The sequence below is a fragment of the Coturnix japonica genome, chromosome 4, assembly GCF_001577835.2.
Source record: "Coturnix japonica isolate 7356 chromosome 4, Coturnix japonica 2.1, whole genome shotgun sequence".
Taxonomy (NCBI): domain Eukaryota; kingdom Metazoa; phylum Chordata; class Aves; order Galliformes; family Phasianidae; genus Coturnix; species Coturnix japonica.
Genome location: NC_029519.1, coordinates 50,836,110 through 50,861,954, shown reverse-complemented (window position 1 = coordinate 50,861,954; position 25,845 = coordinate 50,836,110). Strand labels below are relative to the sequence as shown.

Here is a 25,845-nt window from a genome sequence, read left to right as displayed (position 1 = left end):
GGAAGCTTGCAACAGTCAAAGTATGGCAAAACATTTTAACAGAATGATGGGAATCCAGAAGTCTGTCAATTGGACAGTGAGATATGGAGGAGCAAATTTGAACTTCAGGGGCTTCCAGGGAGCTTGTCAGACACATTTCAAAGAACACGCAAAAGAAATTTCATAGTTCCATATTTCCTGGAACCAGATTCTTTCTGAGGAATTCAGTTACAGAAATAATAAATTGTAGCTGTCCCTATCAGTAACTATATTCATTTCTCTGAACTGTATCTGGGCTAATTTTGCTACAGAGATGTGAAGAATATAGAAAAAAAAACCACCTTTCTTCTCCCAATATTTTATTTTCTTCCAGTATTTCTGAACCCGTGCTACAGAAATCACTGCCTGAAAATCATTTGTGTTAGAATATTTTTTCTTCTCATTGGAAACCCTTACAGCCTTATTAGCTTTAGTGGAATAATGTGGACCAAAGGAGAAAGTATATCTGGGATTATTATTGGTTGCATAGCAATCAGCAGTCCAGAAGAACATAAAATATTTCTGAGAAGCAAGAATATTGGAGTCTTTTTTGTTCTTTTAAAAATCACTGTAATTTCAGGAGGAACCACCCCTGCCCAGTGGGAAGACATCACTGGAACAACACCGCTGACATTTGTTAATGAATGTGTTTCCTTCACAACAAATGTGTCTGCCAGGTACCTATAAAAACAACATTATCAGTGTTACTTCAACGTGCATGTCCTTTTTCCTCTGTATTTTGTTTTAGTACTTCCTTTAAGCAATTTCAATTAGTATAGTTGAAGGTGCATAGATATGTTGACTGCGCCCTGAGTGGACTGGCCAGTTATTTTAGAAGCCCTGAGCCTCCTAGTCCAGGCAGGATGTGCGTGAGCTGTCAGCAATACAGTCCATATGAACCATAAGAAATTTGTGAATATGTCATTGTCATCTCAGTCAGCACCTGCCGTCATCCCAGAAACGAGTTAGTGACATGCTCTTTTCTTCTGAAATAGTAATCTGAGGGACAGGTCAATTTCCAGATAACCAGAGAAGTCTGGTTTCGTTTTGATTCTCTCTTCTCCCTCAGATGCAGAAACATGAAAATTTCCATGGAAATGGAAATGCCTTATTTGGATGCTTATTTATACACCTTATAAAAGATGCTCAGCATACTCAACAAATGAGAAATCAAGCAGAAAGCCCTGTAGGTGTAGCAAACTGTGATCGTGAAGATTCTCTTCCAACCATCTGTTCTTGTAATGAGATTCAGCTGCCGGCTTTCTGGTAGCTGACAAACAGAATGTCATTGTTTTTATTTTAGAAGAGTATGTTAGTTTTTACTGTGTCTGTGATTTTTACCAAAAAAATCTCTGTGACAGAGAATACATTTAGAGACCCAGAAAGTTTTAAATTTAGGGTTTGTAATCTTGCTTTGGAAGTATGAGTAGGCCCATGAAAAGCAATTAATTTCCTTCAGAGTAAACATTCAGCGGGCATAGCAGTTACTACAATTAGATGATTTAATTAAATATAATATACAACGTTATAATGAATTGAGCTCCTGCAATGCAATCTGCAGTGCAGCTGTAACAGTAGGAGAAATGACGTTTTATTTTTCTAGACTTCTCAATTCAGAACTGTCTTTCTTCCCATTAAGTTCAATGTTTTGCTTATTCATGTTTCCTGCGCTTCTCTTCAGTTAAGCACTTTTTTCATTAAAAACCACAAGAGGGAGATCTTAAACTGTTTTAGCTGTCATCTGCTGTAATCTGCAGTGTTCTAAAGGGAGAAAATAAAGGTTAATTTAAGATCTAGATTTGGAGACAGTGGGTTCAAAATCTGTAAAACTGTGAAGTCCCCAGCAGACTGCGCATGAAATACAGCCAGAGTGAGGGTGACACTTTATAGAACTACAGCTCATTAGAGAGCCTACTGGTGGATGTTTCCTAATCTCCCTGGTGGCATTACAATTGATTACAATTGCAGTGTTAGGTACCCTAATTTAGACATTTCAATGAGTTTTACATCTACTTTGTTATCCAGATGCATGTTCAACAGTATTTAACCCAAATATGATTCTAAATGCTGTTAAAGATAGAAAGGAAACTAGATTTTTCATGCATTTACAGTCAGAGAATTACCTTCTTTGCTGAGGGATGAGTTAACTTGAATTTCTTGACTTATGCCCTGGTCTAAAAGTAAATCTACCCTTTTTTTTTTTTTAGCCTTGAGCCCTGCTGTGAACCAGCTGGTACCCAAGTGTTTGCTACTTAGAATAATGTGTCTATGTCTAATTAAAATAGTAATACTGCAGATTTTTCCCCCCTGTTTGCAAGACAAAATTTTTCTAAGCTGTGCTTGAGAAACAGATTGCCTAAAATATATGTGAATTGAAATGCAAAGTCTGAGACATAGATGTTTTACATTAGCTGAACTGTGAGGCTTTTAGTGTTTTTTGTTGTTTTAATTTAGTGTCTGCTTTGGCTTTCTAGCCACTGGTGTACAGAAGAAAATGATTTGAGCATATGGTGATTTCTCAGAGGATGTAGCCTCTCCAGTTTGAGTCCAGAAGAGCATAGTTCTCCCACATGCTAAAAAAGTAAACTATAAATTATGTACCCAATGTGCTTTCTCTCTTCAAATGCCGTCAGGTTCTGGTTTTTAACCAGTGTGTTTGTTTGAAGTTCTAAACATAAGCACAGCACGATATTCTTTCTATTATTCAACTGCAGATGAGTAAGACCTTACCAGATAAGTAAGTGATACACTCACTGTAGATTGTATCTGAGGTGGCTTTGACCTATCATGTAAAATGAGTGGTGCATTTCTGCTTTTATGTTTGGGGATTAGAAAGTAAAATCATTAAAATTATAGATCATTACAAATTATTTTAAGTGAAAGTAAGTTGTTATCTTTACAAAAGAACAATTCAGTTGTCTTAAGAAAGGTATAAAGAAACTCTGCCTTTATTTGTTGTTGCTGGCAATGTTTTTCTGGACTGAATCGCCCAGAGAAAGGATAAAGCTCCTGTAGCTTTCAGTGAAGAGGGTCTTTTTTGACACAAGGAGACATGTAATGGAAGCTGAAGTTTAAGACATGAATTTCAGCATTCACATCTTCAGTAATGTTCTACATTCGATATTCATCTATTGTTTGAGGTTTGTAGTGATTTACATGCCCTAGCAGTGAGCATTTCTCACACTATGCAGAGGCAGTCACTCTTTCTAGCAGTATTTTGTCTGTTGCTTTGAATACTGTTATGTAATGTGTGACTTGTGGTTCGTATGTCACAGACTAGGAACCATTATTATGGAAGATGTGTACACACTGAAAAGAAAGATGTCATCAGTGAAACAGAAGTATAAAGTGAATCAGTGGAGGTTACAGCCTCTAGGAAGCAAGAGTAGTAGGAATCAGGTTTGGATGCACCTTCTTGGAGGACTTCCAAATATAATCACTTAAGCACAGAAATATATGTGTATGTATGTATCAGTGTCCTTCATTATGCATTAAAACAGCACAAAATCAAAGTTAAATGTTTCTGAATTCACCTAAGAGTCATTTGTGATTTTGAATACAGTGGGACATTGTGAACAAAATCAGTTATATTCATCTAGAAGACACTCAGTTTTTGATGTTGTTTGTAAGAAATATACTGCTAACCTCTAAGCTAGATGGTAGGAAAAAAGCAAAAGTTAGGGGGAAAGTATCTTAATATTTCAGCCATAAAAGATGGAGGTTCTAGAAGTAGAACAGACTGAAGCATTAGCAAGACATACTTAAAACCATTAAAAATCAGGAATGTATTTGGAAAATAACAATGGCTACAATTTGTGCAATGAGAGATCCTGTGGAGGGTTTTGTGTCTGGTATTTGGAATGTAAGTTCTGGCAGAAATGCTTTTGCAGTACATTTTGCTTCAAGTTCCTAAAGCAGAGGAGGGTTACCATCTTAAGCTGTTCATCCCAAATGATAAGTACTTCTCTTTTATTCTGATCTACACAAACAACTAACTGGACTAGTTACCACCTAATGCTGCCACAATGGAATAAGTATAATTTTGTTGCTTAAATCTTTCTGTGTTGATTACTCAACTCTTCATTTTATTTTACAGATTTTGGTTAATTGACTGCCGACAAACACAAGAATCTGTTACTTTTGCTTCTCAAGTGTATAGAGAGATTATCTGTGTCCCCTACATGGCCAAATTTGTGGTGTTTGCCAAATCACATGATCCCATTGAAGCACGGCTAAGATGTTTTTGCATGACAGACGACAAGGTGGATAAAACTCTAGAACAACAAGAAAATTTTGCTGAAGTTGCCAGAAGCCGGGATGTTGAGGTACTGGACATGAATCTTAAATTGTTTTCTGCATTTGCTAATGCTAATTTTTTTAAAGTTAGTATTTTCTGCCTCCTGTTTGGAACAAGGACTGAGAAATACAAGTGCTAACAAATACTCCTATGATACAGTGTCACCTGTCGTGGTAACATGCACGGGAGCACAGAGGTGCCAGATGTGACTGACCAAATGAATGGGCCATTACCAGCTTGCTAGTCCACAGGGCTAGCTGAAATCTATAGTCAGCTGTCTATATTTGGGCATTTGCATCTTCTTGGATCAGCCTAGATTGTGTTTCACTCATAAGGAAATCCAGTCATCAGGTTAGGCACTATCAGAAAGGGATTACATTTGGCAAAACCGCTTTCTTTGCTTTCTCCGTAGCATCATTGACATTTTAAGGAGGAATAAAGTATGTCCTCATAAAATAATCATTAAAAAAAAATTAATTAAGTGGAATAGTAAGCTAGATTCAAGGAGAGAGGAAGTAGGTTGGTTGAGTCTGTTCTCTGTTACAGACCTAAGACTTAAATAATGTATATAACAAAATTGCATTAAAAGAATTGTTTCTTAAGTAAGCTTTTTAAGGTGGACTTCTTAAACAGCTAGTTATACTTAGAAATTAGGCTCAGGTATGTTAGGAAGTGGTGTAATTACCTAAAGCTGGGCTTTACAATTTAGGCCAGCTGTTACAAATTCTTTCTTCTAGTGTTAGGGTCAGCATTTCCTTAAGTCAAAGATTCAGGGTCAGAGCGGCATCTTCCAACTACCTGTATGGAATCTACTTTTATGTGTGGAAACAACACCGGCCTAGTTGTGCAAGCAGGAGAAGGCATTTTGTGTGCCTTTTATTTTAAAAAAGTAGTCTCATGAGCCGACAGTGTGCCCGGGTGGCCAAGAAGGCCAAGGGCATACTGGCTTGCATCAAAAACAGTGTTACTAGCAGGAACAGGGAGGTAATTGTCCCCCTGTACTCAGCATTGGTGCGGCCGCACCTTGAGTACTGTGTTCAGTTTTGGGCCCCTCACTACAAGAAAGACATTGTGGCCCTGGACTGCATTCAGAGGAGGGCTATGAAGCTGGTGAGGGGTCTGGAGCACAGGCCTTACAAGGAGCGGCTGAGGGAGCTAGGATTGTTCAGCCTGGAGGAGGCTCAGGGGAGACCTTATTGCTCTCTATAACTTCCTGAAGGGAGGTTGTAGTGAGCTGGGAGTTGGCCTCTTCTCTCGTGTAATCAGTGATAGAACTAGAGAGAATGGTTTTAAGCTGCGTCAGGGGAGATTCAGGCTGGACATTAGGAAATATTACTTTTCAGAAAGAGTAGTCAGGCATTGGAATGCACTGCCCAGGGAGATGGTGGAGTCACCGACCATGGGAGTGTTCAAGAAACACTTGGATGTGGTGCTGAGGAATATGATTTAGCCTGGAAGTATTGGTAATGGTTGGACTAGATGATCTTCTAGGTCTTTTCCAACCTTGATAATTCTGTGATTCTGTACAAATTTTGCATAGGTTAGGGTTTATGCAAAACCTAAGACCTATAATAGTTACTTCAACAATGAGATGATAGATGTGAATTGACTTTTTGCCTCAGGTAGCTCAGTAGCCCTGAGTACATAGTGGTCATTTCTGTGATGATCCACATTGATTGCATAAGTAAGTTTTCATTAGCTCTGTAACAAGCTGCCAGGAGACTCAATTTCTCAGTTAGTTATTATTATAGGGTTTTGTGGGTTTTTTTGTTTTTTTTCTTTTTTTTTTTTTTCAGAGGCAATATCTAAGTAAAGGTGAGATTTCAGGTGGTGTTATTTGTTGAACAGTTATGCTTCCTGAAGCTGATACTAACAGGGTCTTGTGAAAATGGTAGACAGCAAAAACGATAGGTAAGAGCCAGCTGCCAGTAACTCCATAAATATGTATTAGTAACCGAAAAAGCAGTCAACAGCGTATTTGTTAACAAATATTAGAAGATTCATTTATTATCCTGAAAAGTGAAGGTTTTTCTAATGTGCAATCCAACAAACTGCCTGTTAAAATGCTGATTTGGTTTTATTTTCCTGACTCTTTCAGCTTCCTCAGAAAAAATAAGAAATTGAAAACACATTTACTGCATTCATGGCATATTTTTCTGCTTAGTATCATCTCTTTTTTCATGGCTGAACTCCACCTTTACAAAACAAGCGTTAGTTGTGCAGAGCAGCTAGATAAAATATAGGCTCATAAAACTGAATGACAAGGCTGAATTTCTGGAAAGTAATGATGAGGTATTGATGTACTGTCAGTTTGCAGGAAATGGCTCCAAAACTGTTAAAATGAGATTTAAACATGTGGAGGGGCCACACAAAGAGCAATCCAAAGACGTACTCAGCATCAATATATGGGCATTTTAGAGAGTTATTTGCTAGAGGCCTGATTTTCAAAAGCTCTTGGCTTTCACAAATCCAGTCAAAATGAATATGATCTACCAGTTCACAGTGACTTTGTGTGCTGCAACAGGCTTGCCAATAGATTAAACTCATAGGTTATAATTTAATTTAGAAAGTTCTTGCATTGTTTAGGAATGTGCTCAGAAATTTCATGATATTCAGACAGGTTTATCTTATTTTTCACATCTGGGACTGTTTGTTTGAGTGCTGAAGAAAAGGGTTCCTCATTGTCGCAAGCTCATATTAGCAAACTGTGCTAAAATTAGATCCAATTAAAAATACCAATAAAGTAGAAACTGAGAATTTGCACAGATTTATGACACTGAATGCATATCTGGCCATTTGGTGTCACACTAGTGTTACTGAATTGATGAAATATTCCAGTTAGAATTTAATAAAATGAAATGTGGTGACTGTACCTAACAATTAATAATCTGAAATGTGGTGACTGTACATAACAAACCTTGCAAATACTCTGACAGGTTGAGCCTTAGGAATTTAAGAAATTGATCTAAACAACTAACATAGAACTAGGCTGAAGTATCCTAACTTCAGGACTGTGATTGTTACCTTGTTTCTTGTTCATTTCCAATAGGTATTAGAAGGAAAACCCATCTATGTTGACTGTTTTGGCAATTTGGTACCACTGACTAAGAGTGGACAACATCATATATTCAGCTTTTTTGCCTTCAAAGAAAATAGACTTCCTCTATTTGTTAAGGTAATGTTATAATATGAACTATTGGTTATATATACATATATATAATTTCATTTTATTTTTGCCTAATTGGGAATTTGTGATAAGCTAACAGATTGAACAGTCCAGATTTCTCATAGTGGATTAAACGTTAACTTGAGTAGACAGAGCCTTCCAGATGCGTGGAAATAGGTACTTGAAGTTCCCTAAACTTTGGCTTTACAGACAATTGTCTGAGTCTCAGCTTTTGTGTGGCAGTAGTATTCTGTCAGACATTGAAATGGTAGCTCTGTGATACCTGCTCTCTACGTACAGTCTAAAGCTTTGACTGAGTTAGTCGTGTTTGATTTTCTGTCTTAGGGTTTGGTACATTGCAGAAGAAAAAAAGAAATTCCAAAGATGTAAGAATTGACAAAAATCTGTCCCACTTTGACTGTCACACTATGTGTATGTAAAAACAGTTGTGACTGGAAAGGGAGATGCAGTCGTTCTTTAGCTATGATACTCTCTTCAGTAGCAATAAAAAACCTGCTTGGAAGTTCTGTAAGAAAACAGTGGGTCTTTCTTAGGTATTTTACTGTGTTTTTGAGGACAAAGGAAAAGTGAATTAATTTTGAACCATCATTTAATTGTGTTCCTGTAGCACATAGTATGCTATACTGTTGTAAAATCTTTTACTCAAAGTCTACAAAACAAAAACTAAAACAACCAAACAAAAAGTTCAAACCAAATGAACCAATATTTTGGGTCCAGATACAAATGCCAGTGATGCAAAAACCACAGACCACAGAGTTCCTTTGCTTTCATGAGATCTGCAGGGAGCAGGTGTGAAGCCATGCTTCTGCCTCCTCTTTTGGACAGAGAGATTCAAGTGCCTTTTCCAGCAAACTGCGTTTTTCTTCTGCTGGCTCAGTCTGGCTGCAACAGAGTCATTAAGTAGAATAGTTTTAGAGAGATACGTTAGGAATGGAAACTTCAAAAAACTGGACAAAGTCAGCCCAATCCATCCTTAATTAAATCCACTCTGTGCTACTTAACAACTTCTAAACTCTCTCCTTCTGAGTAGCATTTTAAAGCTTGTTGTAGTTTACTACTCTATGGCAGCACATGTGGCTTTGTATCTAGTGTTTTCAGTCTGATAAAATAATGCACACTTATCTAGTTGTATCAGTTTTGTCAGCTTGGAAAACTGTATGAGGTAATGCTTTCTGCTTTTTCTCTTGCGACATTGTGTTTAATCCTCTTGACATTTCATATAAAAGGTAAAAGCACTTCACCATTCTCCTAAGTGCTGAGGTTGTTCCTGCTAACAGCTGTGAATCACATTTTTCTGATTCACTGCACAATTCAAAATATGATGTGCTGTAGTATCAGTTGCAGCTTGTAACAGTCACAGTGTATTCCAGCAAACTTCTTCACTGTAAGAACAAAATTCACCAGTGGATTTGAGAAAGCATGTTGCAGAATATAATGTTCAAGTGTAATCTCTTGCTGTTGTACAGCCCCTCAGCCAAAGAGCAGGCAAATGAACAAACTTAATATGTAACACCGAAATTCTGAGCAAAGACTTATTGCTGGTATCGGCACAAACATGGGGAAGATTGACTTGGTTTATTTAGTATTTTAGTAGAAAATAAATGAGTCTGTCTACCATGAAGTCTGGGGACTATTTCAGTGAACAGCAGGTATAAGTTATCACAGAAGCCTAACCATACCAGAATATCTTTGTTCTTTTAAGACAATGATAGACAGCTTTAACACAAATACATTTACATGTATATTTACAAATAAATAGGAGAAAAAACACACAGAATATATTATTCCTGTGTACATGAACTTTCTCTATCCTGTTTCTTCTGAATTATTTGAAGTGTTGTGAGCATTTCAAACCAGAAATTAATTCAAGTCAAACCAAAACTGTTAATTAATTTTCTGCATGTTTGTTCCACCAGGTGCGAGATACCACTCAAGAACCCTGTGGGCGATTATCATTCATGAAGGAGCCAAAATCCACAAGAGGTCTTGTTCATCAAGCCATATGTAATTTAAACATCACTTTACCTGTTTACACAAAGGTACTGTGAAATTATACTAGTATATTGTAATCAGCGTTGTATCATGACTGAAGCAGAAGTAAGAGGGCAAAATGCTGTTAAAGCTTTGTAATCATGTAATTTAAAGAAGAATAAAGACACGGTACAAGGGCTGTCAGTTTCTTGGTTCAAATGTTATGGCAGTGCCAGAAATATTTTCCTATATTTATTTTAACATCACGCTGATTTTGACACCAAATTTTCTTCTTACATCTCATCTGATCTAAGCTGTCAAGAACCTGCAGACAGGTCAGAGTACTGTTCACAGGATTGTATTCTTCAGAGTATTGTTATAACAGTTAGGAGATGAAAAGTCTATCGTAAGTTACCATTTATAAATAACAGGCTCTGGACCAGCTGAAATGACATTGAGTGCCTTTGGTTTCTGTTTGGTGGAGAACAGATACTAAGAAACACTTGTTTCTTTCTGAAAAGTTAGTTTATTGCCATCACGTGATAAGTAGGTTACTTTTTACTATTTGTCAGTTTAGGACCAGCCTGCTTTTTAGAAACATCTCAGACTGTCTGACCAAAATGGTGTTGGTGTTTTTTATTGTGTTTGCTTTCTCTGTATTTTTACCATGCAATATAATTGTATTATAGCTTTTTTGTATGATTTACAAATAATGTGGCTCAAGCTATTTTCAATTTAAATGAGTAACTTCTTAAACACTTGAAATATTTATTCACTTCAGCTTATAGGTGTGAATTCATGCATAAATGTCAAGTTTCAAGACAAATAAGCATCATTAAGTATAACGCCAAGAGGCACCTTTTTTTTGCATTCTGCTGGGTCCTATAGCACTTTGTTTCACATTGCCACTTTTCACCCATGAAATCCGTTGCATAAACTTACTGCATAGTCTTCTTCTAAATGCTAATGTTATCAGAAATGTTTACATGTTGCCAGAAGTATTTTTTTTTTCTTACCTTTCTAACAATTCTGCCCTTTGCCTGCTCTGTTTTCTGCTTTCTGCATGGCATTTTGGAACTGAAAGGATTCAGAATCAGATCAAGAACAAGAAGAAGAGGTAATGTTGCTATACTGGGTACATGTCATTGCTTGTGCTTACTGTTAAAATACAACTAATAGGTGCACCTTGGGAGATTAAATCTGTGTGGATCTTAAAAGCATCTTTCACAGTCACACTTTGGAATTTACCAAGTCTTACTTTCCCCAAATTAAAATTAAAGTTTTACACTGATTACACAAATGCTTGGTAGTACGTTTTCCCTTCAAAGAAATTTCTTAACTGAAGTATATAAAAATTATCCTTCTGAAGAGCATCATGTAGGTGGATTTATTTAGTGGATATTCTCCTCAACAACAACAACAACAAAAGTGGGATTAATTTTCTGTTAACTCTACATTAATAATGTAGAGTTGCTGTCAGACTTATCTGAGATAGTTAGAGCCAGAGGATGACTGATATAGCATACATTTTATTAATACGCCATATGTACAGATTGAACAGGCTTCTTCTAGTGGAGGCAGAGAGACAGACCTAAACACAACTATCTCCATCAGTCAGTTCTTTGTTGCGGGGAACCTGCAACCACATTGGAATTATATGCATTGCATGTATAACTGAAAGGGCTGTAGCTCAAGAATCTTGTCCATTTATAACATCAACAGACTGGATCTTACAGGTATATGAACTGGATAACAAGGTCTAGCACAGATTCATTGTTAACCCAGAAGTTACAAGGAAATTTACCCAAAGTAAAATGCATAGTCTTCTTTTTTAATGTAAACTCAATTGCATCTTAATGGAGAAATATGAGCAGCTGCCAGCTTTGCCAGCTGTGTTCTGGCAGTTACAAATGTTTCTTATGGTCTGACCCCGTCATGAATGAATAACATAAGGAAAAGCATCCCTACATTTTTAAGGATGTTCAGCTGTTGCAAACAAGAAGTGGCAGCACTGTAAGACTAGTCTGCTTCTGAAAGTCTTTCTATGCAATTAACTGCAGAACAGAGTTCAGAAGTTTTGTTGCATGGACTGCAGTTTTCTATTATAATTACGAAAAGTAAATATCAGTACTATTCTAGTGCTGAAATACAGGCACTGTCAAATGAAAACAAGCTCAGATTTTTAATAAATGCATTCAAGCAAGAGCTAAGTATTTTTGGAAAAACATTAATAGCTGTAGATCTGTAACTTCCTCGTTTCATCTAATACCTGTCTCCTATCAGAAGCTAATTGCCATTATATATATATTAGGAACAAAAAAATTTATTATCAGATGATCATTCAGTTTCATCTTGAAAGAATGAAACTAATTCTTTTAACCTCCATAATGCTGTTTATGGATTTCCAGTGAAGTCCCCAAATGTTGTTGTGACATAATTCCAGATTAATTGCAATGGACTTCAAGTAAGGAAAATTAAACTACCCTAAATGTGAAGTTTAAAGACATCAGCCTAAGTGATTACAAGACATGTATGACCACATATGTCGAACAGTGATTTACCTACATTCATTTTCCATTTCTGGAAAAACAAGAATTAGTAACATACTTTAGAAAATATATTGCATTTACATTTATTATGAATGCTTTTGAATGAAAGCAGGTATTTTCAACACTCAACTAAAGAATGGCTTGGAGGCTTTAGCCCCAGGTGTATCAGCACTACAGCAAAGCTTAGTTTTCAGTCGTACTATCACCACGAACGAGTCTTGTAGAGGAAACAAAGTGCTAAGCTAATACACTAAGTGTATTACTTCACTTCAGTATTACATCACTGGTGACTTTGTATACGTTTACTATATTGCGACCTTTACATCTTCCTTTTTTTTTTTTTTTTCCTTTTTTCTTTTTCTTCCCTTCCAGGTTGAGATGACTTCAGAAAAAAGTAAGAATTTCTTTTTACTTTTAAAAATATTATAATGTAGCTTGTATGAAAGACGGTAAAGAATACAGTTAAGCATGGAAGTGAGTTAAACTTTAACTGCTATTGCTAATAGCATCGATACATTTAAAACGTAACAGAAAGCAATATAATATCAAAGCAGATACCCAATTAAATGCATTTTAATGTGTAAATTAACAAGTAAGTCTATCTAGATACTTACTTTCCTTTGACATCCCTAGTGATCCTGCTATTGCTATTTTGCCTGTATGAATGCTCATCCTTCCATTCTCTTGTCCATTTGTTGATACACACTGTTACCATTTGAGATAAATGACAGTATCATTTTTAATGAAACACAATTAGTAATTTATTATATTAATATATTAGTAATATATTTCATTAAGCTTATGAAATATAAGCATGCAAAAAAGTGATACTGCCAAAAGTAATCAGGCTGTTTAACCCTCCCTTCCCACCCTTTACTGTGGTGAAATATATGACTGAAAGCTAAACTTGGTACAGCCCTTTGTATATACAGAATTAGGCCATTATTATTAGATACTGAGGGTGAGTCATTCACACTGCCAAAGATCTCTTTTAATGAAGACATAAATTAAACAAATCTATATTCAAATTGAAGAGCGTGTCTAATTAATTTTTCAAATGATTTGAGAAAACAGTGACTGTCTTGTTTGCAGTTTAAAGTGCAATTTCTTGCCTTTATTCTACTTTGCATTTTGCTGTTTGACATAGTATGTGCATGTTCTAATTAGAAAGACAACAGCACCAGGGTCACCAAGATCAAGTAGATAACCATTCTGCTATGACCTTCTTTTTTCTAAAGGTGAAATTCTTCAGCTAGAAAACAAAAAGACATCAGGCTGACAAAAACAGCTAACAGCCTGGTTGGAAATTGCACACATAATGATTTAAAACATTAGCAATATGTGATTTCTGCTCTACTTCATTAATATTTACAGCAGGAATTCCAGTTTTCTCAAGGTGGAAAGTGCATGCCACAGTACAAACTTGCAGAATGGAGTTTCAGTTACCCTAGGACTGTTGGGTCATTTCAAAGAAATGCAGATCATTAGGCATTGCCTATATTTTTATTTGCAACCCACATTCAATTTACTGTTTATTGGTTGTACAGGTTAAATAAATATTTCACCACAGTATATTTCATAATATACTTTCACGTATCTTTAATTTATAAGCTTATTTTTAAAGCTATTGTTTGTTTGTTTGTTTGTTTTTTTTAATTATTTATTTAACTGAAGCTACATACACAAGCATTTGCAACACCTTTGCTTTGCATGGAAATAACTTGCCTTACATAAACTGTATGTATGTGTCTAGCGTGACTGTCTGATTTTTGGTTGCCATACATTACATTGTTTTTTTAAAAAACTCTGAAATCACTTCTAAGTTGATTCACAGTTTTTTTCCTCTCTCCTTTTCTTCTGTCTTCTCCTTCCTCAGTCAATTCATTAGTTGTCAATGAGGATGTTCCAAGGAAAGGACCATGCCTCTTAAAACCAAATGATGTTTGTTTCATTGTTTAGGTGTGAAATCCCCTTTGATGAAATGCCGGTTTGCAGCTGATTCAGATATCAACATATTTGATCATATTTTAGATTACTGCAGAATTATTTATAGCTACTAATTTTGATCATTAACTAAAAAATAATAATAAACAAATAAAACATGTTAACTGAATGTTATTCTGACAGTTTGCTAACACTGGCTTTCTCTTAGAGGAAATCGACTTTCAATCAGTTCTAATACTTTCCCCCTCTTTTCTTGTTTATTTTTATTTGAACATTGATTTGTAACATCTGAACAATCTTGAGATGCCTCTCTTTGTGTAACTTCACTGTGTTTCTTCTGTTTTTAATTTTGAATTTTGTTGTTAGTGGTTGGTTTTATTTTATGCTTTTCTTTAATGGTGTCCTGATTTTGTTTGTTCCAGCTTTGGTAATGTATGTGTGGCTGTGCTATATTGGTAAAGTTAAGCAAGTTATTTCCTGCCATTTTCCTTTTCAGTTTTTGTTTTGTTTGGGTTTTGTTTTGTTTTTATTCCCGTTAGCTTTGCTTTGCTCTCGTACCCTCAAATCTTGTGGATCCACCATTCCCGGCCCATTTTGTAGATCTTCCTACCACTGCAACCAAAGACTGTCATTTTTAGTCCTGATTACGTTTTCCAATCTCTATTTTTGATTTCCATTTTACTTTCAATGTTTTTCATTCGCATCAAAGATGATGAGACAGAATCTACAGAAACATCTATCCTGAAAAGCCACCTGGTTAATGAAGTCCCTGTACTAGCCAGTCCAGACTTACTGTCTGAAGTTTCTGAGATGAAACAAGATTTGATCAAAATGACTGCCATCTTGACAACTGACCCTTCTGATAAATCAGGCTCTATTAAAGTGAAAGATCTTGGAAAAGCCACTGAAGAGGAGCCAGGAGAGCCTTTTGAGATAGTTGAAAGGGTGAAAGAAGACTTAGAAAAAGTGAATGAAATTCTTAGAGGTGGATCATATACTAGAGAAGAACGTGCTTTGCAAAAGACTCTTTCCAGACAGGAGTTTGTAGAAGAAGAGTGGGTCATTGTCAGTGATGAAGAAATTGAAGAGGCCAGAAGAAATGCTCCTGTAGAAGTCACTGAACCAATCTGTGTAGAAGTTAGAACAGACAAAGAGACAACAGAGATAGAAAAGAAAGACATGACAGGAATGGTAGATTACCTTACTGAGGATTTAAATAAATATGTTTCTCTTCATGAGGTACAGCCACAAGCTTTACAAGAAGACATAGTAGAAGAGAGATTTGAAGCTGTAGTAATAAGCAGGGACTCTGAAAAAGAAGGACGAGAGTCTCCACCAACTGAAACACAAAGCCCACAAGAACAACATAAGCCAGCCTTAGAAATTAAAAAGCCAGTCAGAACAAAGTTAAAAGACAAGCACAAACAAAAGGAAGGCAAGATGCACAGCAGTGAACAAAAACCAGGACTAGTGAAGACCAGTTCAGGTGAGCCTCCAAATGAGGAACATGGCTTAACACCAGGAGCTGCTCCTGAGGCTAAAGCTGTATCACCTGTCATAGAGGAAACTCCTATTGGCTCAATAAAAGATAAGGTTAAAGCCCTTCAGAAACGAGTGGAAGATGAACAAAAAATACGCTCAAAACTACCTGTCAGAATTCAAACAAGAGAAGCCACTGCTGAAAAGGCATCTAAAAAAACAGTACCCGTCAAAAAACCAGTTGCACACAAAGTACAGCCTCCTGTTTCACCTTCTTCTAAGACAGAAAGGCTTGAAGAGACCATGTCAGTTCGTGAGCTGATGAAAGCCTTCCAGTCAGGTCAAGACCCATCCAAGAATGTTTCTGGACTGTTTGAACACAAGTCTGTCAAACAAAAGCAACAACCCCCCGAGAAGGAAACAACACGAAGAAAAACAGTTTCTTCACAAAGTGAAACAAAGCGAGTATCAAGCCACAAGACAGACAAACAGAAGGACAAGCAGAGCACAGTTTTAAAAGCAGAGAAAGAGTCACAGCCAAAGAAAGGAAGAACGCAAGTGTCCACTGTTGATACTATCAAGAAAAGTGCAGGCAAAGACCAAGTAAAACAGCAGAGCAGCAAAAAAACAGCAGCTGAACGTCCCGCTCCAGTATTTGCTGAGGAAAGTACCAAAGATGCAGCAGTTGTAAAGGACAAGACTTCTGATGACCAAGGCGATACAGACTTTCAGATCAGCCCTGACAGGAAAACCTCAACAGATTTTTCCGATGTCATTAAAGAAGAACTTGAGGATAATGACAAATACCAACAATTCCGACATCTTTCAGTGACAGAGGAAGGTGAGATTAACTTGGAGCAAGTACTGACCAGTCCCTTCAACGTTGCTTTCCCTGCCGAGTATGTAAAAGATGGATTCCTTCCTGCTCTTTCTCTGCAAAGTGCTGCTTTTGATGGGAGCTCAGAGAGCCTTAAACATGAAGGCGTGGCTGATTCTCCAGGTAGCCTGCTTGATGGAACTCCTCAGATCAGTTCTGAGGAAAGTTACAAACACGAGGGTCTGGCAGAAACTCCAGAAACAAGCCCTGAAAGCCTGTCTTTCTCACCAAAGAAAACTGATGGGCAAATTGAAGAAGCAGAAGGAACAGCTAGAGTACACACAACAGCAGAAACATGTTCTCCGAAGGAACTCTCACCAAAGGAGAAGGAAAAAGGTATTACTGAGACTAGTGAGTCTCATTCTGACCATGTATCAGAAGAGCTTGTACCTACAGCCTCTGAAGAAGAGGCTGATAACCTTAAAGAAAGTAGCTCAGCTTCCACTATGAAAGATATTAGCAGGGATAAAGAATCCAGAACCACTTCACATTTAACTAAATCTTCTGAAACACATGACACTGCTTTAGAGAAAGAGAAAGATATAACCTGTGAACGCCGTGTGGTGGTTAGAAGTCCCCAAAAACTGGAACTTTCACTTGCTAGCCATGATAGTGAAAGCTTTAGCCCAGTTGCAGATGACTCTTTGGCTATAAGTCATAAAGACTCACTGGAAGCAAGCCCAGTGCTAGAAGATAATTCGTCACATAAAACGCCTGATTCTTTGGAGCCCAGTCCTATGAAAGAATCTCCTTGCCGTGATTCCCTTGAAAGTAGTCCTGTAGAACAAAAAGTGAAAGCTGGTATTTTGGGGCAGGGTCCTCTTCAGCCTGTTCTTGGCAAAGGAGAAACTTGCCCAGAGCTGGCAACAGTGCGCTCAAGGATTCTCCGTGACCCTGAGGGAAGTGCTGATGATGACAGTCTAGAGCAGACATCTCTCATGGAGAGTTCAGGGAAAAGCCCTCTTTCACCTGAAACTCCCAGTTCTGAAGAAATTAGCTATGAAATCACACCTAAAACAGCAGACTCACAGGCACTGTCAAATATACCAAAGTCAGCCGTGATCCCTGAAGTCAGTGAAGAACCAGAGGATGAATCAGAAAGTGAACCAAAGAAAAGATTTACCCCTGAAGAGGAGATGTTTAAAATGGTGACCAAAGTCAAAACGTTTGATGAATTAGAGCAAGAAGCAAAGCAGAAACGAGATTACAAAAAGGATTGTAAGCAAGATGAATATTCTCTAGTTGCTGAATCAGAAGTTGCATGTGAAACTGGAGAACCAAAGTCAAAACCTGTAGAAGAAAAAGATATACCCACAGTGGTGATGTCTTCAGCTGAATCTAGAAAAAGTTCTTCTTCAGAAAGTGAGCCAGAATTGACCCAGCTTAAAAAAGGAGCCGATTCAGGTCTCTTAATGGAACCTGTGATCAGAGTGCAACCACCTTCACCATTACCATCTAGTATCGACTCCAGTTCTAGCCCCGAAGAAGCAGGTTTTCAACCCATTAATTCAAAACAGTGTTCTTCCAGGATAGGTGCAGTCACAGCAGACCAGGATAAACCAGCAGAAGATGACAGAGATGAACCGTGTATCCTTGGAGGCAGCTGTAAGGCTTCCACGAGAAAATCAGGCATTTGTCATTCTGACGGTTGTGTATCAGCAGAAACTGAGGAATCAAAATGTGATAGTACAGATGATAGTGAGATGGTTAGTCCTAATGCCCCAGTGACAGAATGTGAGGGTACTCTGTGTCATTCCATTGGTGACTGTTCTCAGAAAGAAGTTCACATCGAGTCTTCACCGCTACACCAAGATGATACCAATGAAAACAGTATCAAAAGCACCGTTCTTTTAACACACACAGCTCTCACTGCTAAGGGAATGGTGTCTGAGAAAGTAGATGATGGTTCTTGTGAACATGGTACCACTGAGTTCTCTGTACCACAAGCCGGCAAACTGACTGAAGATGATTCCATTGAACAATCTGATTTTGCAAAAGTAGATGCAGATTTTAAAACACCTCAGAGAGATATTTGTGCTGAGGAACCCTTGTCAGAGTATTCATCCCTTGCCACTGAAACAGTGGAACATGAAAGTTATATAATGGATGCTGCTGAAAGTAGAGCTCCTCATATAGTAAGCCCTTATGAAAACGTATCTTCTGAACATTTTTTTACTGATGGTGGTGAAAGTAAGGCAGGCACTGGTCAAAGCCTGCTATCTAGGGAAGACTATTCTGTTGAGGAAACAAAAGAACAGAGTGGCAAAGCTTTGCTTAGTAGAGGCACAGGTAGTGAGTATCAGTCTTCGGAGGAAGTACATATGGAAACAGAACTTAAAACAGAGGACATATTTCAGATAATCTCACCAGGGTCTTCAACATCAGATTCCACAAAGTTAGCTGAATCTGCCCTTAAGGATATAGGACAAGAAACAGAGAAATTTATCAGTCAAGTTGTTATTACCAAAACTGACATAGATTCTGACACGTGGAGTGACATACGTGAAGATGATGAAGCTTTTGAAGCTCGGGTAAAAGAAGAGGAACAAAAGATATTTGGGTTGATGGTAGACAGGCGATCGCAAGGCACAACACCTGATACAACACCAGCCAGAACACCCACTGAAGAAGGGACACCACTTAGTGAACAAAATCCTTTTCTTTTTCAGGAAGGAAAGTTGTTTGAAATGACTAGAAGTGGAGCTATTGACATGACCAAAAGAAACTATCCAGATGAAAGTTTTCATTTCTTCCAAATGGGGCAGCAGCCTCAGGAAGAAGTTTCTTTATGTGAGGAAATGAAGGAAGCAGCAGAGGCAGAATCTTCTAAGCTGGAGAGCTCAACAGATCCATTTCCACTTTCAGAATCAGAGGACCTGGATATACAAGGAAAAGATACACTGAATCGTTCGCCCTCTCCATCTGAGCCTTGTGATAAATCAGAAGAAATGACTGGTGAAGGTGTCAGCATAGGCACTGCAAAAGCAGAGCTTAAATCCAGAATTCCAATTAAAATGGGTATTTCAGCTTCTTCAAAATCACCAAAGAACGAAACTGCTGCCTCTGAAGCTGAATCCCTCTTCGTAGTGGAGACTGACATAGTTGATAGCAGTCAGGTGCCTTTCCCCATCTCTCCTGAGCAGTCCATGGTAGAAGATGAGTTAGAATTTTCCAAAGTCACTAGATTTGTTTGTTCTGAAAAGGATGATGAGTCCCCGGACTCCTCACCAGAGGAACAGAGATCTGTGATAGAAATCCCTACTGCTTTAATGGAGAGAGTGCCTTCTTGTGAAAGCAAATCCAAAATCCCTGTAAGAACAGCTGCTGCTGCATCACAATCGTTGCAACAATCAGAAAATGAGAACCTTCCCACTGATGGCTTCCTAGACAGTCTGCAGTGCGAAGGAAAAGATGACCAAGCAAAACCAAAGTCTAAAATTCCTGTCAAATCAGCTTTCCAAAGAGCTGAACAACAATACACATCCATAGACACATCTGTCCACAAGCTAGAGTCATCCAAAGCTCTTGACATGACAAGCAAACTACCTACAAAACAAGACAGCCGAAGTAAATCTGAATCTGATGCAAGTATTGCCATGGACCCAAAGACCAAACGTTCTATAAAAGCTAGGAGTTATGCAGAGGCAGAAGCAGAGTCCTTGGAGAGGGAGAGAGAGTTAGAGGTCGAGCTAGACTCAGATGAGGCAACAACAGCAAGACCCAAGGTATTTTCATCACGGGTACCAGTTAAAAGCAGGAGCACTACAGCCTCCCACAGTGCTTTTAGTCCTACAAAAGAAAGTAAGGAACATTTTTTTGACATGTATAAAAACTCCATAGAATTCTTTGAAGAAATTAGTGATGAAGCTTCTAAGTTAGTGGAAAGACTTACACAATCAGAAAGAGAACAAGAATTAGTTTCAGATGATGAAAGCAGTAGTGCCCTAGAAGTTTCAGTTATTGAAAACGTGCCATCCATTGAGACTCAGCAGTCAGTTCCTGAAGACATCTTTGACACCAGACCTATTTGGGATGAGTCTGTAGAGACTCAGATTGAACGTATACCTGATGACAATATCCATGACCATACTGAAGGTATTTGCCAACGACTGGGATTCCCTGTGCGACGCATGTCATAAATGAAATTTTTTTTTTTTTTTTTTTCTTTGGTGTGTGTGTGTGTGTGTCTGTAAGTTTGTACAAATGTGTGTATAAAGTATGTGGCATTTTCTTTTAAGCTTTTGATGTTTAGTTGTGCTTTTGTTTGTTTGTTTTACCCCTATTAGCTGTGTTTGTTATTTTGTATTGTGTCTGTATTTTTCTTGTTTGTGAAATAATCTCAAGATTGCAAGTCATGAATGCTTATGGGAAGTGTTATTTTAACAAATAAAAACACTTCAAAAGACACATATTTACCATTAAACCAACATTTTGGTCACATATACTTTGACTTTTGGCTTTCCCTGGCTCTATTCTGACCTTCTGTTATTAATAATGAAAATTCAGGCATTGATTGAAACTAGGATGACAAATCCACTTTCTTTTGGATTTTTACCCAAAGAAATCTAGGGAAATTTAGAATAATCAAGATTTTCTTGTTTTATTTTTGACCCACTCTCATGGAAATTCTGCGTGTTATTAATAACTTTAGTACAAGTTGTCAGGAGTTCGGTTTTTTACTTGTACTGCCGTTGGGTAGTCGTGATAGAAATCCAGTAGCTAAAATGAAAAGTGCATATTTCATTAAGTTATTTTCTGAATGTGGTATTTTGAGATCCACGAGTGTGTTCAGGGAAAATCAAAACTCAAATTCTGGCATCCTCAAAGTAGCTTTGAGAATGGGAGAAACAGTCAAATGCCACCGCTACTGAAATACAGGCTGGTGATTAAGCATTTGATTTTTCCTTGCCTTCATTTTAAGTATTTGTATTCCTGTCTATTTGAAAGAGTCAAAGACATTTAAGTAAGTAATTTACAAACACAAACCATAGTATGAAATGTTAAGTGGACACTTTGAACAGATTTTTCCTTGCCACACACACACAAAAAGAAACCAACCAAAAAACAAAAAACAAACACCACCACAATTCGAAGCACCAGTCCAGATGAATTTTCCAGCCTTGGCATTTACTAAGGAGGCATGGAATATGCTGACCTAGTTAAAGTCTTCAACTTAAGTGTTAGAATAAAATGCTTGGATAAAAATAGGTGCAGTAGGTATTTCAATCCTTATTTTTTACATGGAAGTCTGATTTTCAAATAAAAATATCTAGATAGTTCCATAGTTTTGGAAAAAATCGCACAAGAAGGCTGGAGATTTATACACCTTAATTTAATTACCCAGTTGTAGCAGCCCCTCCACATTTAGACTAGAGCAGTCAGAAGAAAAAAAAATCTTTCCCTCCTTTGGTTTATCACCTATAAAAATTGCTTTTTAATTTGTAAAAGACAACTTGTGGCTGTTCTCTTTGAACTTTAGATCAACAGGATGATCGGGAACGGACTGAGGAAAGACTGGCCCACATTGCTGATCACCTTGGATTCAGTTGGACAGGTAAAACACACGATCTATTCTAGAGAGAAACAAGGCAAGCATTCCTCAGTATTTTCATTTTTCTTCTAGATGATTATCTAAAGCCATTCCGTAGAAATATTTTGGTAGCTTATAGGAGCTAGATGATCTGTCTACTGGTTACCAAGATTCCTTCAGCCTATTAAGTAAGAACTTGTAAGATGCAGAGCTAAGGTATCTCCAGAGATAAAACACTTAGGATGAGAACGTGACAAAGAATTGGCAGATGTTACTCTACACTTTCTTGCATAGTGCAACAACTCTAAAAGATAAAGCGGCTAAAAGATAAATGAATAAACATGAGCAGTGTTTTGAAAATCCTGAGGCAGAAGGCCACTACAGGGAAAATTTACAACTTATTTTCTATGAAAATATGCTGAGGGAAAAGGGGAGAAAAGGACTGTGTTTTAAGTCACTTCAAGATAGTGTATTAATACTGCTGGGGAAAAGTGAGAGAACGGAGGATGAACTGCAGATCTCTATCACCAAAAAGTGTTCCAAAATGTTTACAAAGAATATATATATAGAAATTTCCATGCTGTGTTAAACCATGCAATCCTACAAAATATTCTTAAATATAAAGACTATACAGTCCTGAAAACAAAACTAGAAAAAAAAAAAATGCTCATCAAAATAGATGCTAATGTTTTATAGGATTTTGGAAGGGGCAGAGTAATATGCCTGCACAAATATTCCTGTTTTGAGTTATGATGAAGATTGATGATGGTAAAATTGACTGTGTCAAACATTCCTTTGGGGCTATAAGATGGGTGACAAGCCTGGACTGCTGCATGAGCCTGTGCTTAGTCAGAAAGATAGCATTTTACTTTTCTTTTGCTGAAATAAGTCCAGGGGAGCAGTATGATCATGCTTTAATCTAGCCCTTAAAAAATGCTACTACTTCAAATGAATTCTTTCACTAGACTTTGATCAAAGTTTCCAAAACGTGAAACATTTTAGGGGGCATGTGTCATGGTTTGGCCAGTAGTGTTGTGAGAACTCTGAGAACTCAGAATGGTACACACAAAAAAGAAAAGCTCCCACAGACCCCTCACTTCTAAGCATAATACGTTATCTTTGTCTTGAACATCTTGTTTAACATCATTAACATGGAAATAAAGAGAAATTGGTTTCAGAAAACTCTGTAACCAACTTTGTAGCTGACAACTGTAAAATAGATGTAAGGTAAAGTGGGAAAGATAAAATACATTTTCACAGAAAAGGATTTCTTTTCCAGAGTTAGCAAGAGAACTGGATTTCACGGAAGAGCAAATTCACCAAATCAGGATTGAAAATCCTAATTCACTTCAAGACCAGAGCCATGCACTCCTCAAATACTGGCTTGAAAGGGATGGGAAACACGCAACAGGTTCATTATCAGTTATAGTATATATCTACTGCCTCCTATATGCAAGGTGACCTGTGTCTGCTGTAAATCAGAAAGGGAAAATATGGGTAAAATTTAAGCAACAGAAAGAAGGGCTGCAGATTGGGCTTTATTTTCTTTCTTTTTTTATAAAGTTTCTCTGTTTAACATGGCATGTCATAAGATTCTCAGAAAAAATGGTTTAATTCTGTTTATTTGGAAAACAAGATGGAACCTTTTACAGCAAAGTAAGAGTGGAAAAAACATTGAGTCTTCTTTTTCCATAAACAGAAAAAATATTTGGGGTAACTGAAGCACTTTGAAAGAAGAAACAAGATTAGTGGTAATGTTTGCATGTAGCCTGTCAGTAAAACTTACTTTTTTACATAGAAATTCTCCTAAATTGGTATCCTACATTTGTACTTCATATGGAAAATGTGAGATTCTTAACTCAGCTATATAATGTCATTCTAATCCCACAGATACAAGTCTTACTCAGTGTCTTACAAAAATCAATCGAATGGATATTGTTCACCTAATGGAGACCAGTGGCATTGACTCTATGCAGGTCCACACTACTCGCACATATGCAGAAATTGAACAAACAATAGGATTGGACCATAGTGAAGGTAAACATCTCCTGACACAGTCAGACTTGATCCTGTGTCTGACTAGAATAATCTGTTAACTGTCCTGACTGAGCTCTAGAATCTAATTTTGAAATCACAACATGAGTGAATGAAGGCATGACATCACACAGGTCACTATTTTACTAGGCATAAAATCTCTGCATCAGCTGATTCTTAAAAGGAAATAAAAGAACATTATCAGGAAGTACTGCAAATACTTGGGTCTGGTTTATTTTTTTGCTTATACAGTTGCTTTCTTACAAGTTAAGAAGGTTGCATCAGGATTTCTAAGATTTCTGCAAGGGGATTTCTAACCAAGATTTCTACAAGGGGATACCTTTGGATTCAGATATACAGGACTTTGTTTGTAATTCTGCTATGATGCTGCTGGGATACTTGAATTGGAAAGTTCTATATTCAGTGCACTAAAGAAACATCTCCAAATTGCATGAAGTAAAATCCTCTGTTTTCAAGTGATGCTTTTACACACTTAACTTACTTTACTGAACTGATGCAATACTATTAGACAGCTACAGACATTCCATCTTTATGTAGATGATTTGGGAATAAATTTTGTAATTAACATTCAAGTATAACAACTAATTAGTTTAATAATGTTAACTTACATGCCTTCTTAAATTCAGTACAAATAGCTATGCTTTCCACCAAGCTATTCTTTGGAGTTCAGTTGGTTCCTAGCGAATGTGACTAGTGAAGAAAAACAAGAGCCCAGACACTGTGTTTCACTTGTCTACTGGTTACAAACGAACGTGCTGTTTTACTACTTCTGCGGGATTAGAGAGTTGTTTTTTAATTTTAAGTTTTTATTTTACATCTGTGTAGTTTCTATTTTGCCTGTTACTGTCAAGGTTAATGGTTGGGTAATTCTAATGGTAATCCAATGATCCTTCTCCTGCTTAGAGAGGTTACACCCTCTGCCACTCAAGACTTCTAAAATTCTCAGGTAGTTTGGTACTTTCAGGTATTTTAAATGCATGTGGAGAATTAGAATGACTTTTTGTACTCTAATGAGACTTGTAAGGATATTTCTCCTTTCTTTTTTTAAAGGGTTTTCTGTACTGCAAGAAGAACTGTACAGTTCAAGACTCAAACCAGAAGAACGCCACAGAATATCCAAAGACAGCGACCCAACAGAACATCCTCCCATTGTTTCTGAGGAAGATGTATCTGTCAGTTATTCTCCTTTTCAGGACAGTACCCCTAGGAGTGAGGGAGAGCTATCAATGGCTGAGCTCCTAAGGCAAACACACAAGGAACAAGTGGAAGCTGAACTCTCAGGGAAACCCCAAGATGTGGTAGAAACAACATTTTCACAACGTGAACATTTGTAAGTGCTGAAAGACGAGAGTGAACGTTACGTAGAATATGTTTTCCCTTCTCTGTGTCATTTGAAGATTTTAACATTTGGATTCAATAGAATTTTCCTTCAGTTCTGCTCACAAATTCAGTAGTTTCTTCTGTAGGTTTCCATTTTTGATCCATGTGAAGGAAACCTTAAGGACTGGGAGAGAAAGCTGGTCCTTTGCATTGACCATGAAGAAATAAGCTAGCTCGATGCATTGAAAGAAGAGAGTTAGTTATATTTAGAATCATAGAATAGCCTGGGTTGACAAGGACTATAATGATCATCTAGTTTCAACCCCCTCTGCCATATGGAGGGCTGCCAAACCACTAGACGAGGCTGCACAGAACCACATCCAGCCTGGCCTTGATGAATGTCTCCAGGGATGAGGCATCAATGACCTCCTTGGGCAATCTGTTCCAGTGTGCCACCACCCTCTGTATGAAAAACTTCCTCCTAATCTCTAACCTAAACCTCCCCTGTCTTAGTTTAAAACCATTCCCCCTTGTCCTGTCACTACTGACCACTGAGAAGAGCCAAATCCATTTGCCTCCCACCTCCCTTTAGAGTCTTATAAACATGTATAAACATGT

At 37.4% G+C, this 25,845-nt stretch overlaps 1 protein-coding gene and 1 long non-coding RNA gene across 33 annotated transcripts in view; one reads left to right on the top strand and one right to left on the bottom strand.

Annotated features, from left to right (window-relative positions):
- The window catches only part of ANK2 (ankyrin 2), a 316,117-nt gene that overhangs the window by 278,887 nt on the left and 11,385 nt on the right, over positions 1-25,845 (top strand). For 26 of the 32 annotated variants that reach the window (XM_032444311.1, XM_032444309.1, XM_032444304.1 and 23 more), the window contains 10 exons: positions 599-695; positions 4,115-4,343; positions 7,365-7,490; positions 9,419-9,541; positions 10,558-10,590; positions 12,395-12,416; positions 21,802-21,876; positions 23,132-23,263; positions 23,743-23,889; positions 24,958-25,237. In XM_032444311.1, coding sequence (XP_032300202.1) covers positions 599-695; positions 4,115-4,343; positions 7,365-7,490; positions 9,419-9,541; positions 10,558-10,590; positions 12,395-12,416; positions 21,802-21,876; positions 23,132-23,263; positions 23,743-23,889; positions 24,958-25,237 — 1,264 coding nt within the window. Of the gene's footprint in view, positions 1-598; positions 696-4,114; positions 4,344-7,364; positions 7,491-9,418; positions 9,542-10,557; positions 10,591-12,394; positions 12,417-14,675; positions 16,659-21,801; positions 21,877-23,131; positions 23,264-23,742; positions 23,890-24,957; positions 25,238-25,845 lie in introns of all 32 variants that reach the window. The other 6 variants (XM_032444291.1, XM_032444289.1, XM_032444290.1 and 3 more) reach the window with 1 other exon arrangement.
- The window catches only part of LOC107313592, a 48,107-nt gene continuing 31,812 nt past the window's right edge, over positions 9,551-25,845 (bottom strand). The window contains exons 3-4 of the long non-coding RNA XR_001555073.2: positions 12,637-12,727; positions 9,551-10,550 (exon numbers count right to left, since the gene is read on the bottom strand). This is a non-coding gene — a long non-coding RNA (uncharacterized LOC107313592). The remainder of the gene's footprint in view (positions 10,551-12,636; positions 12,728-25,845) is intronic.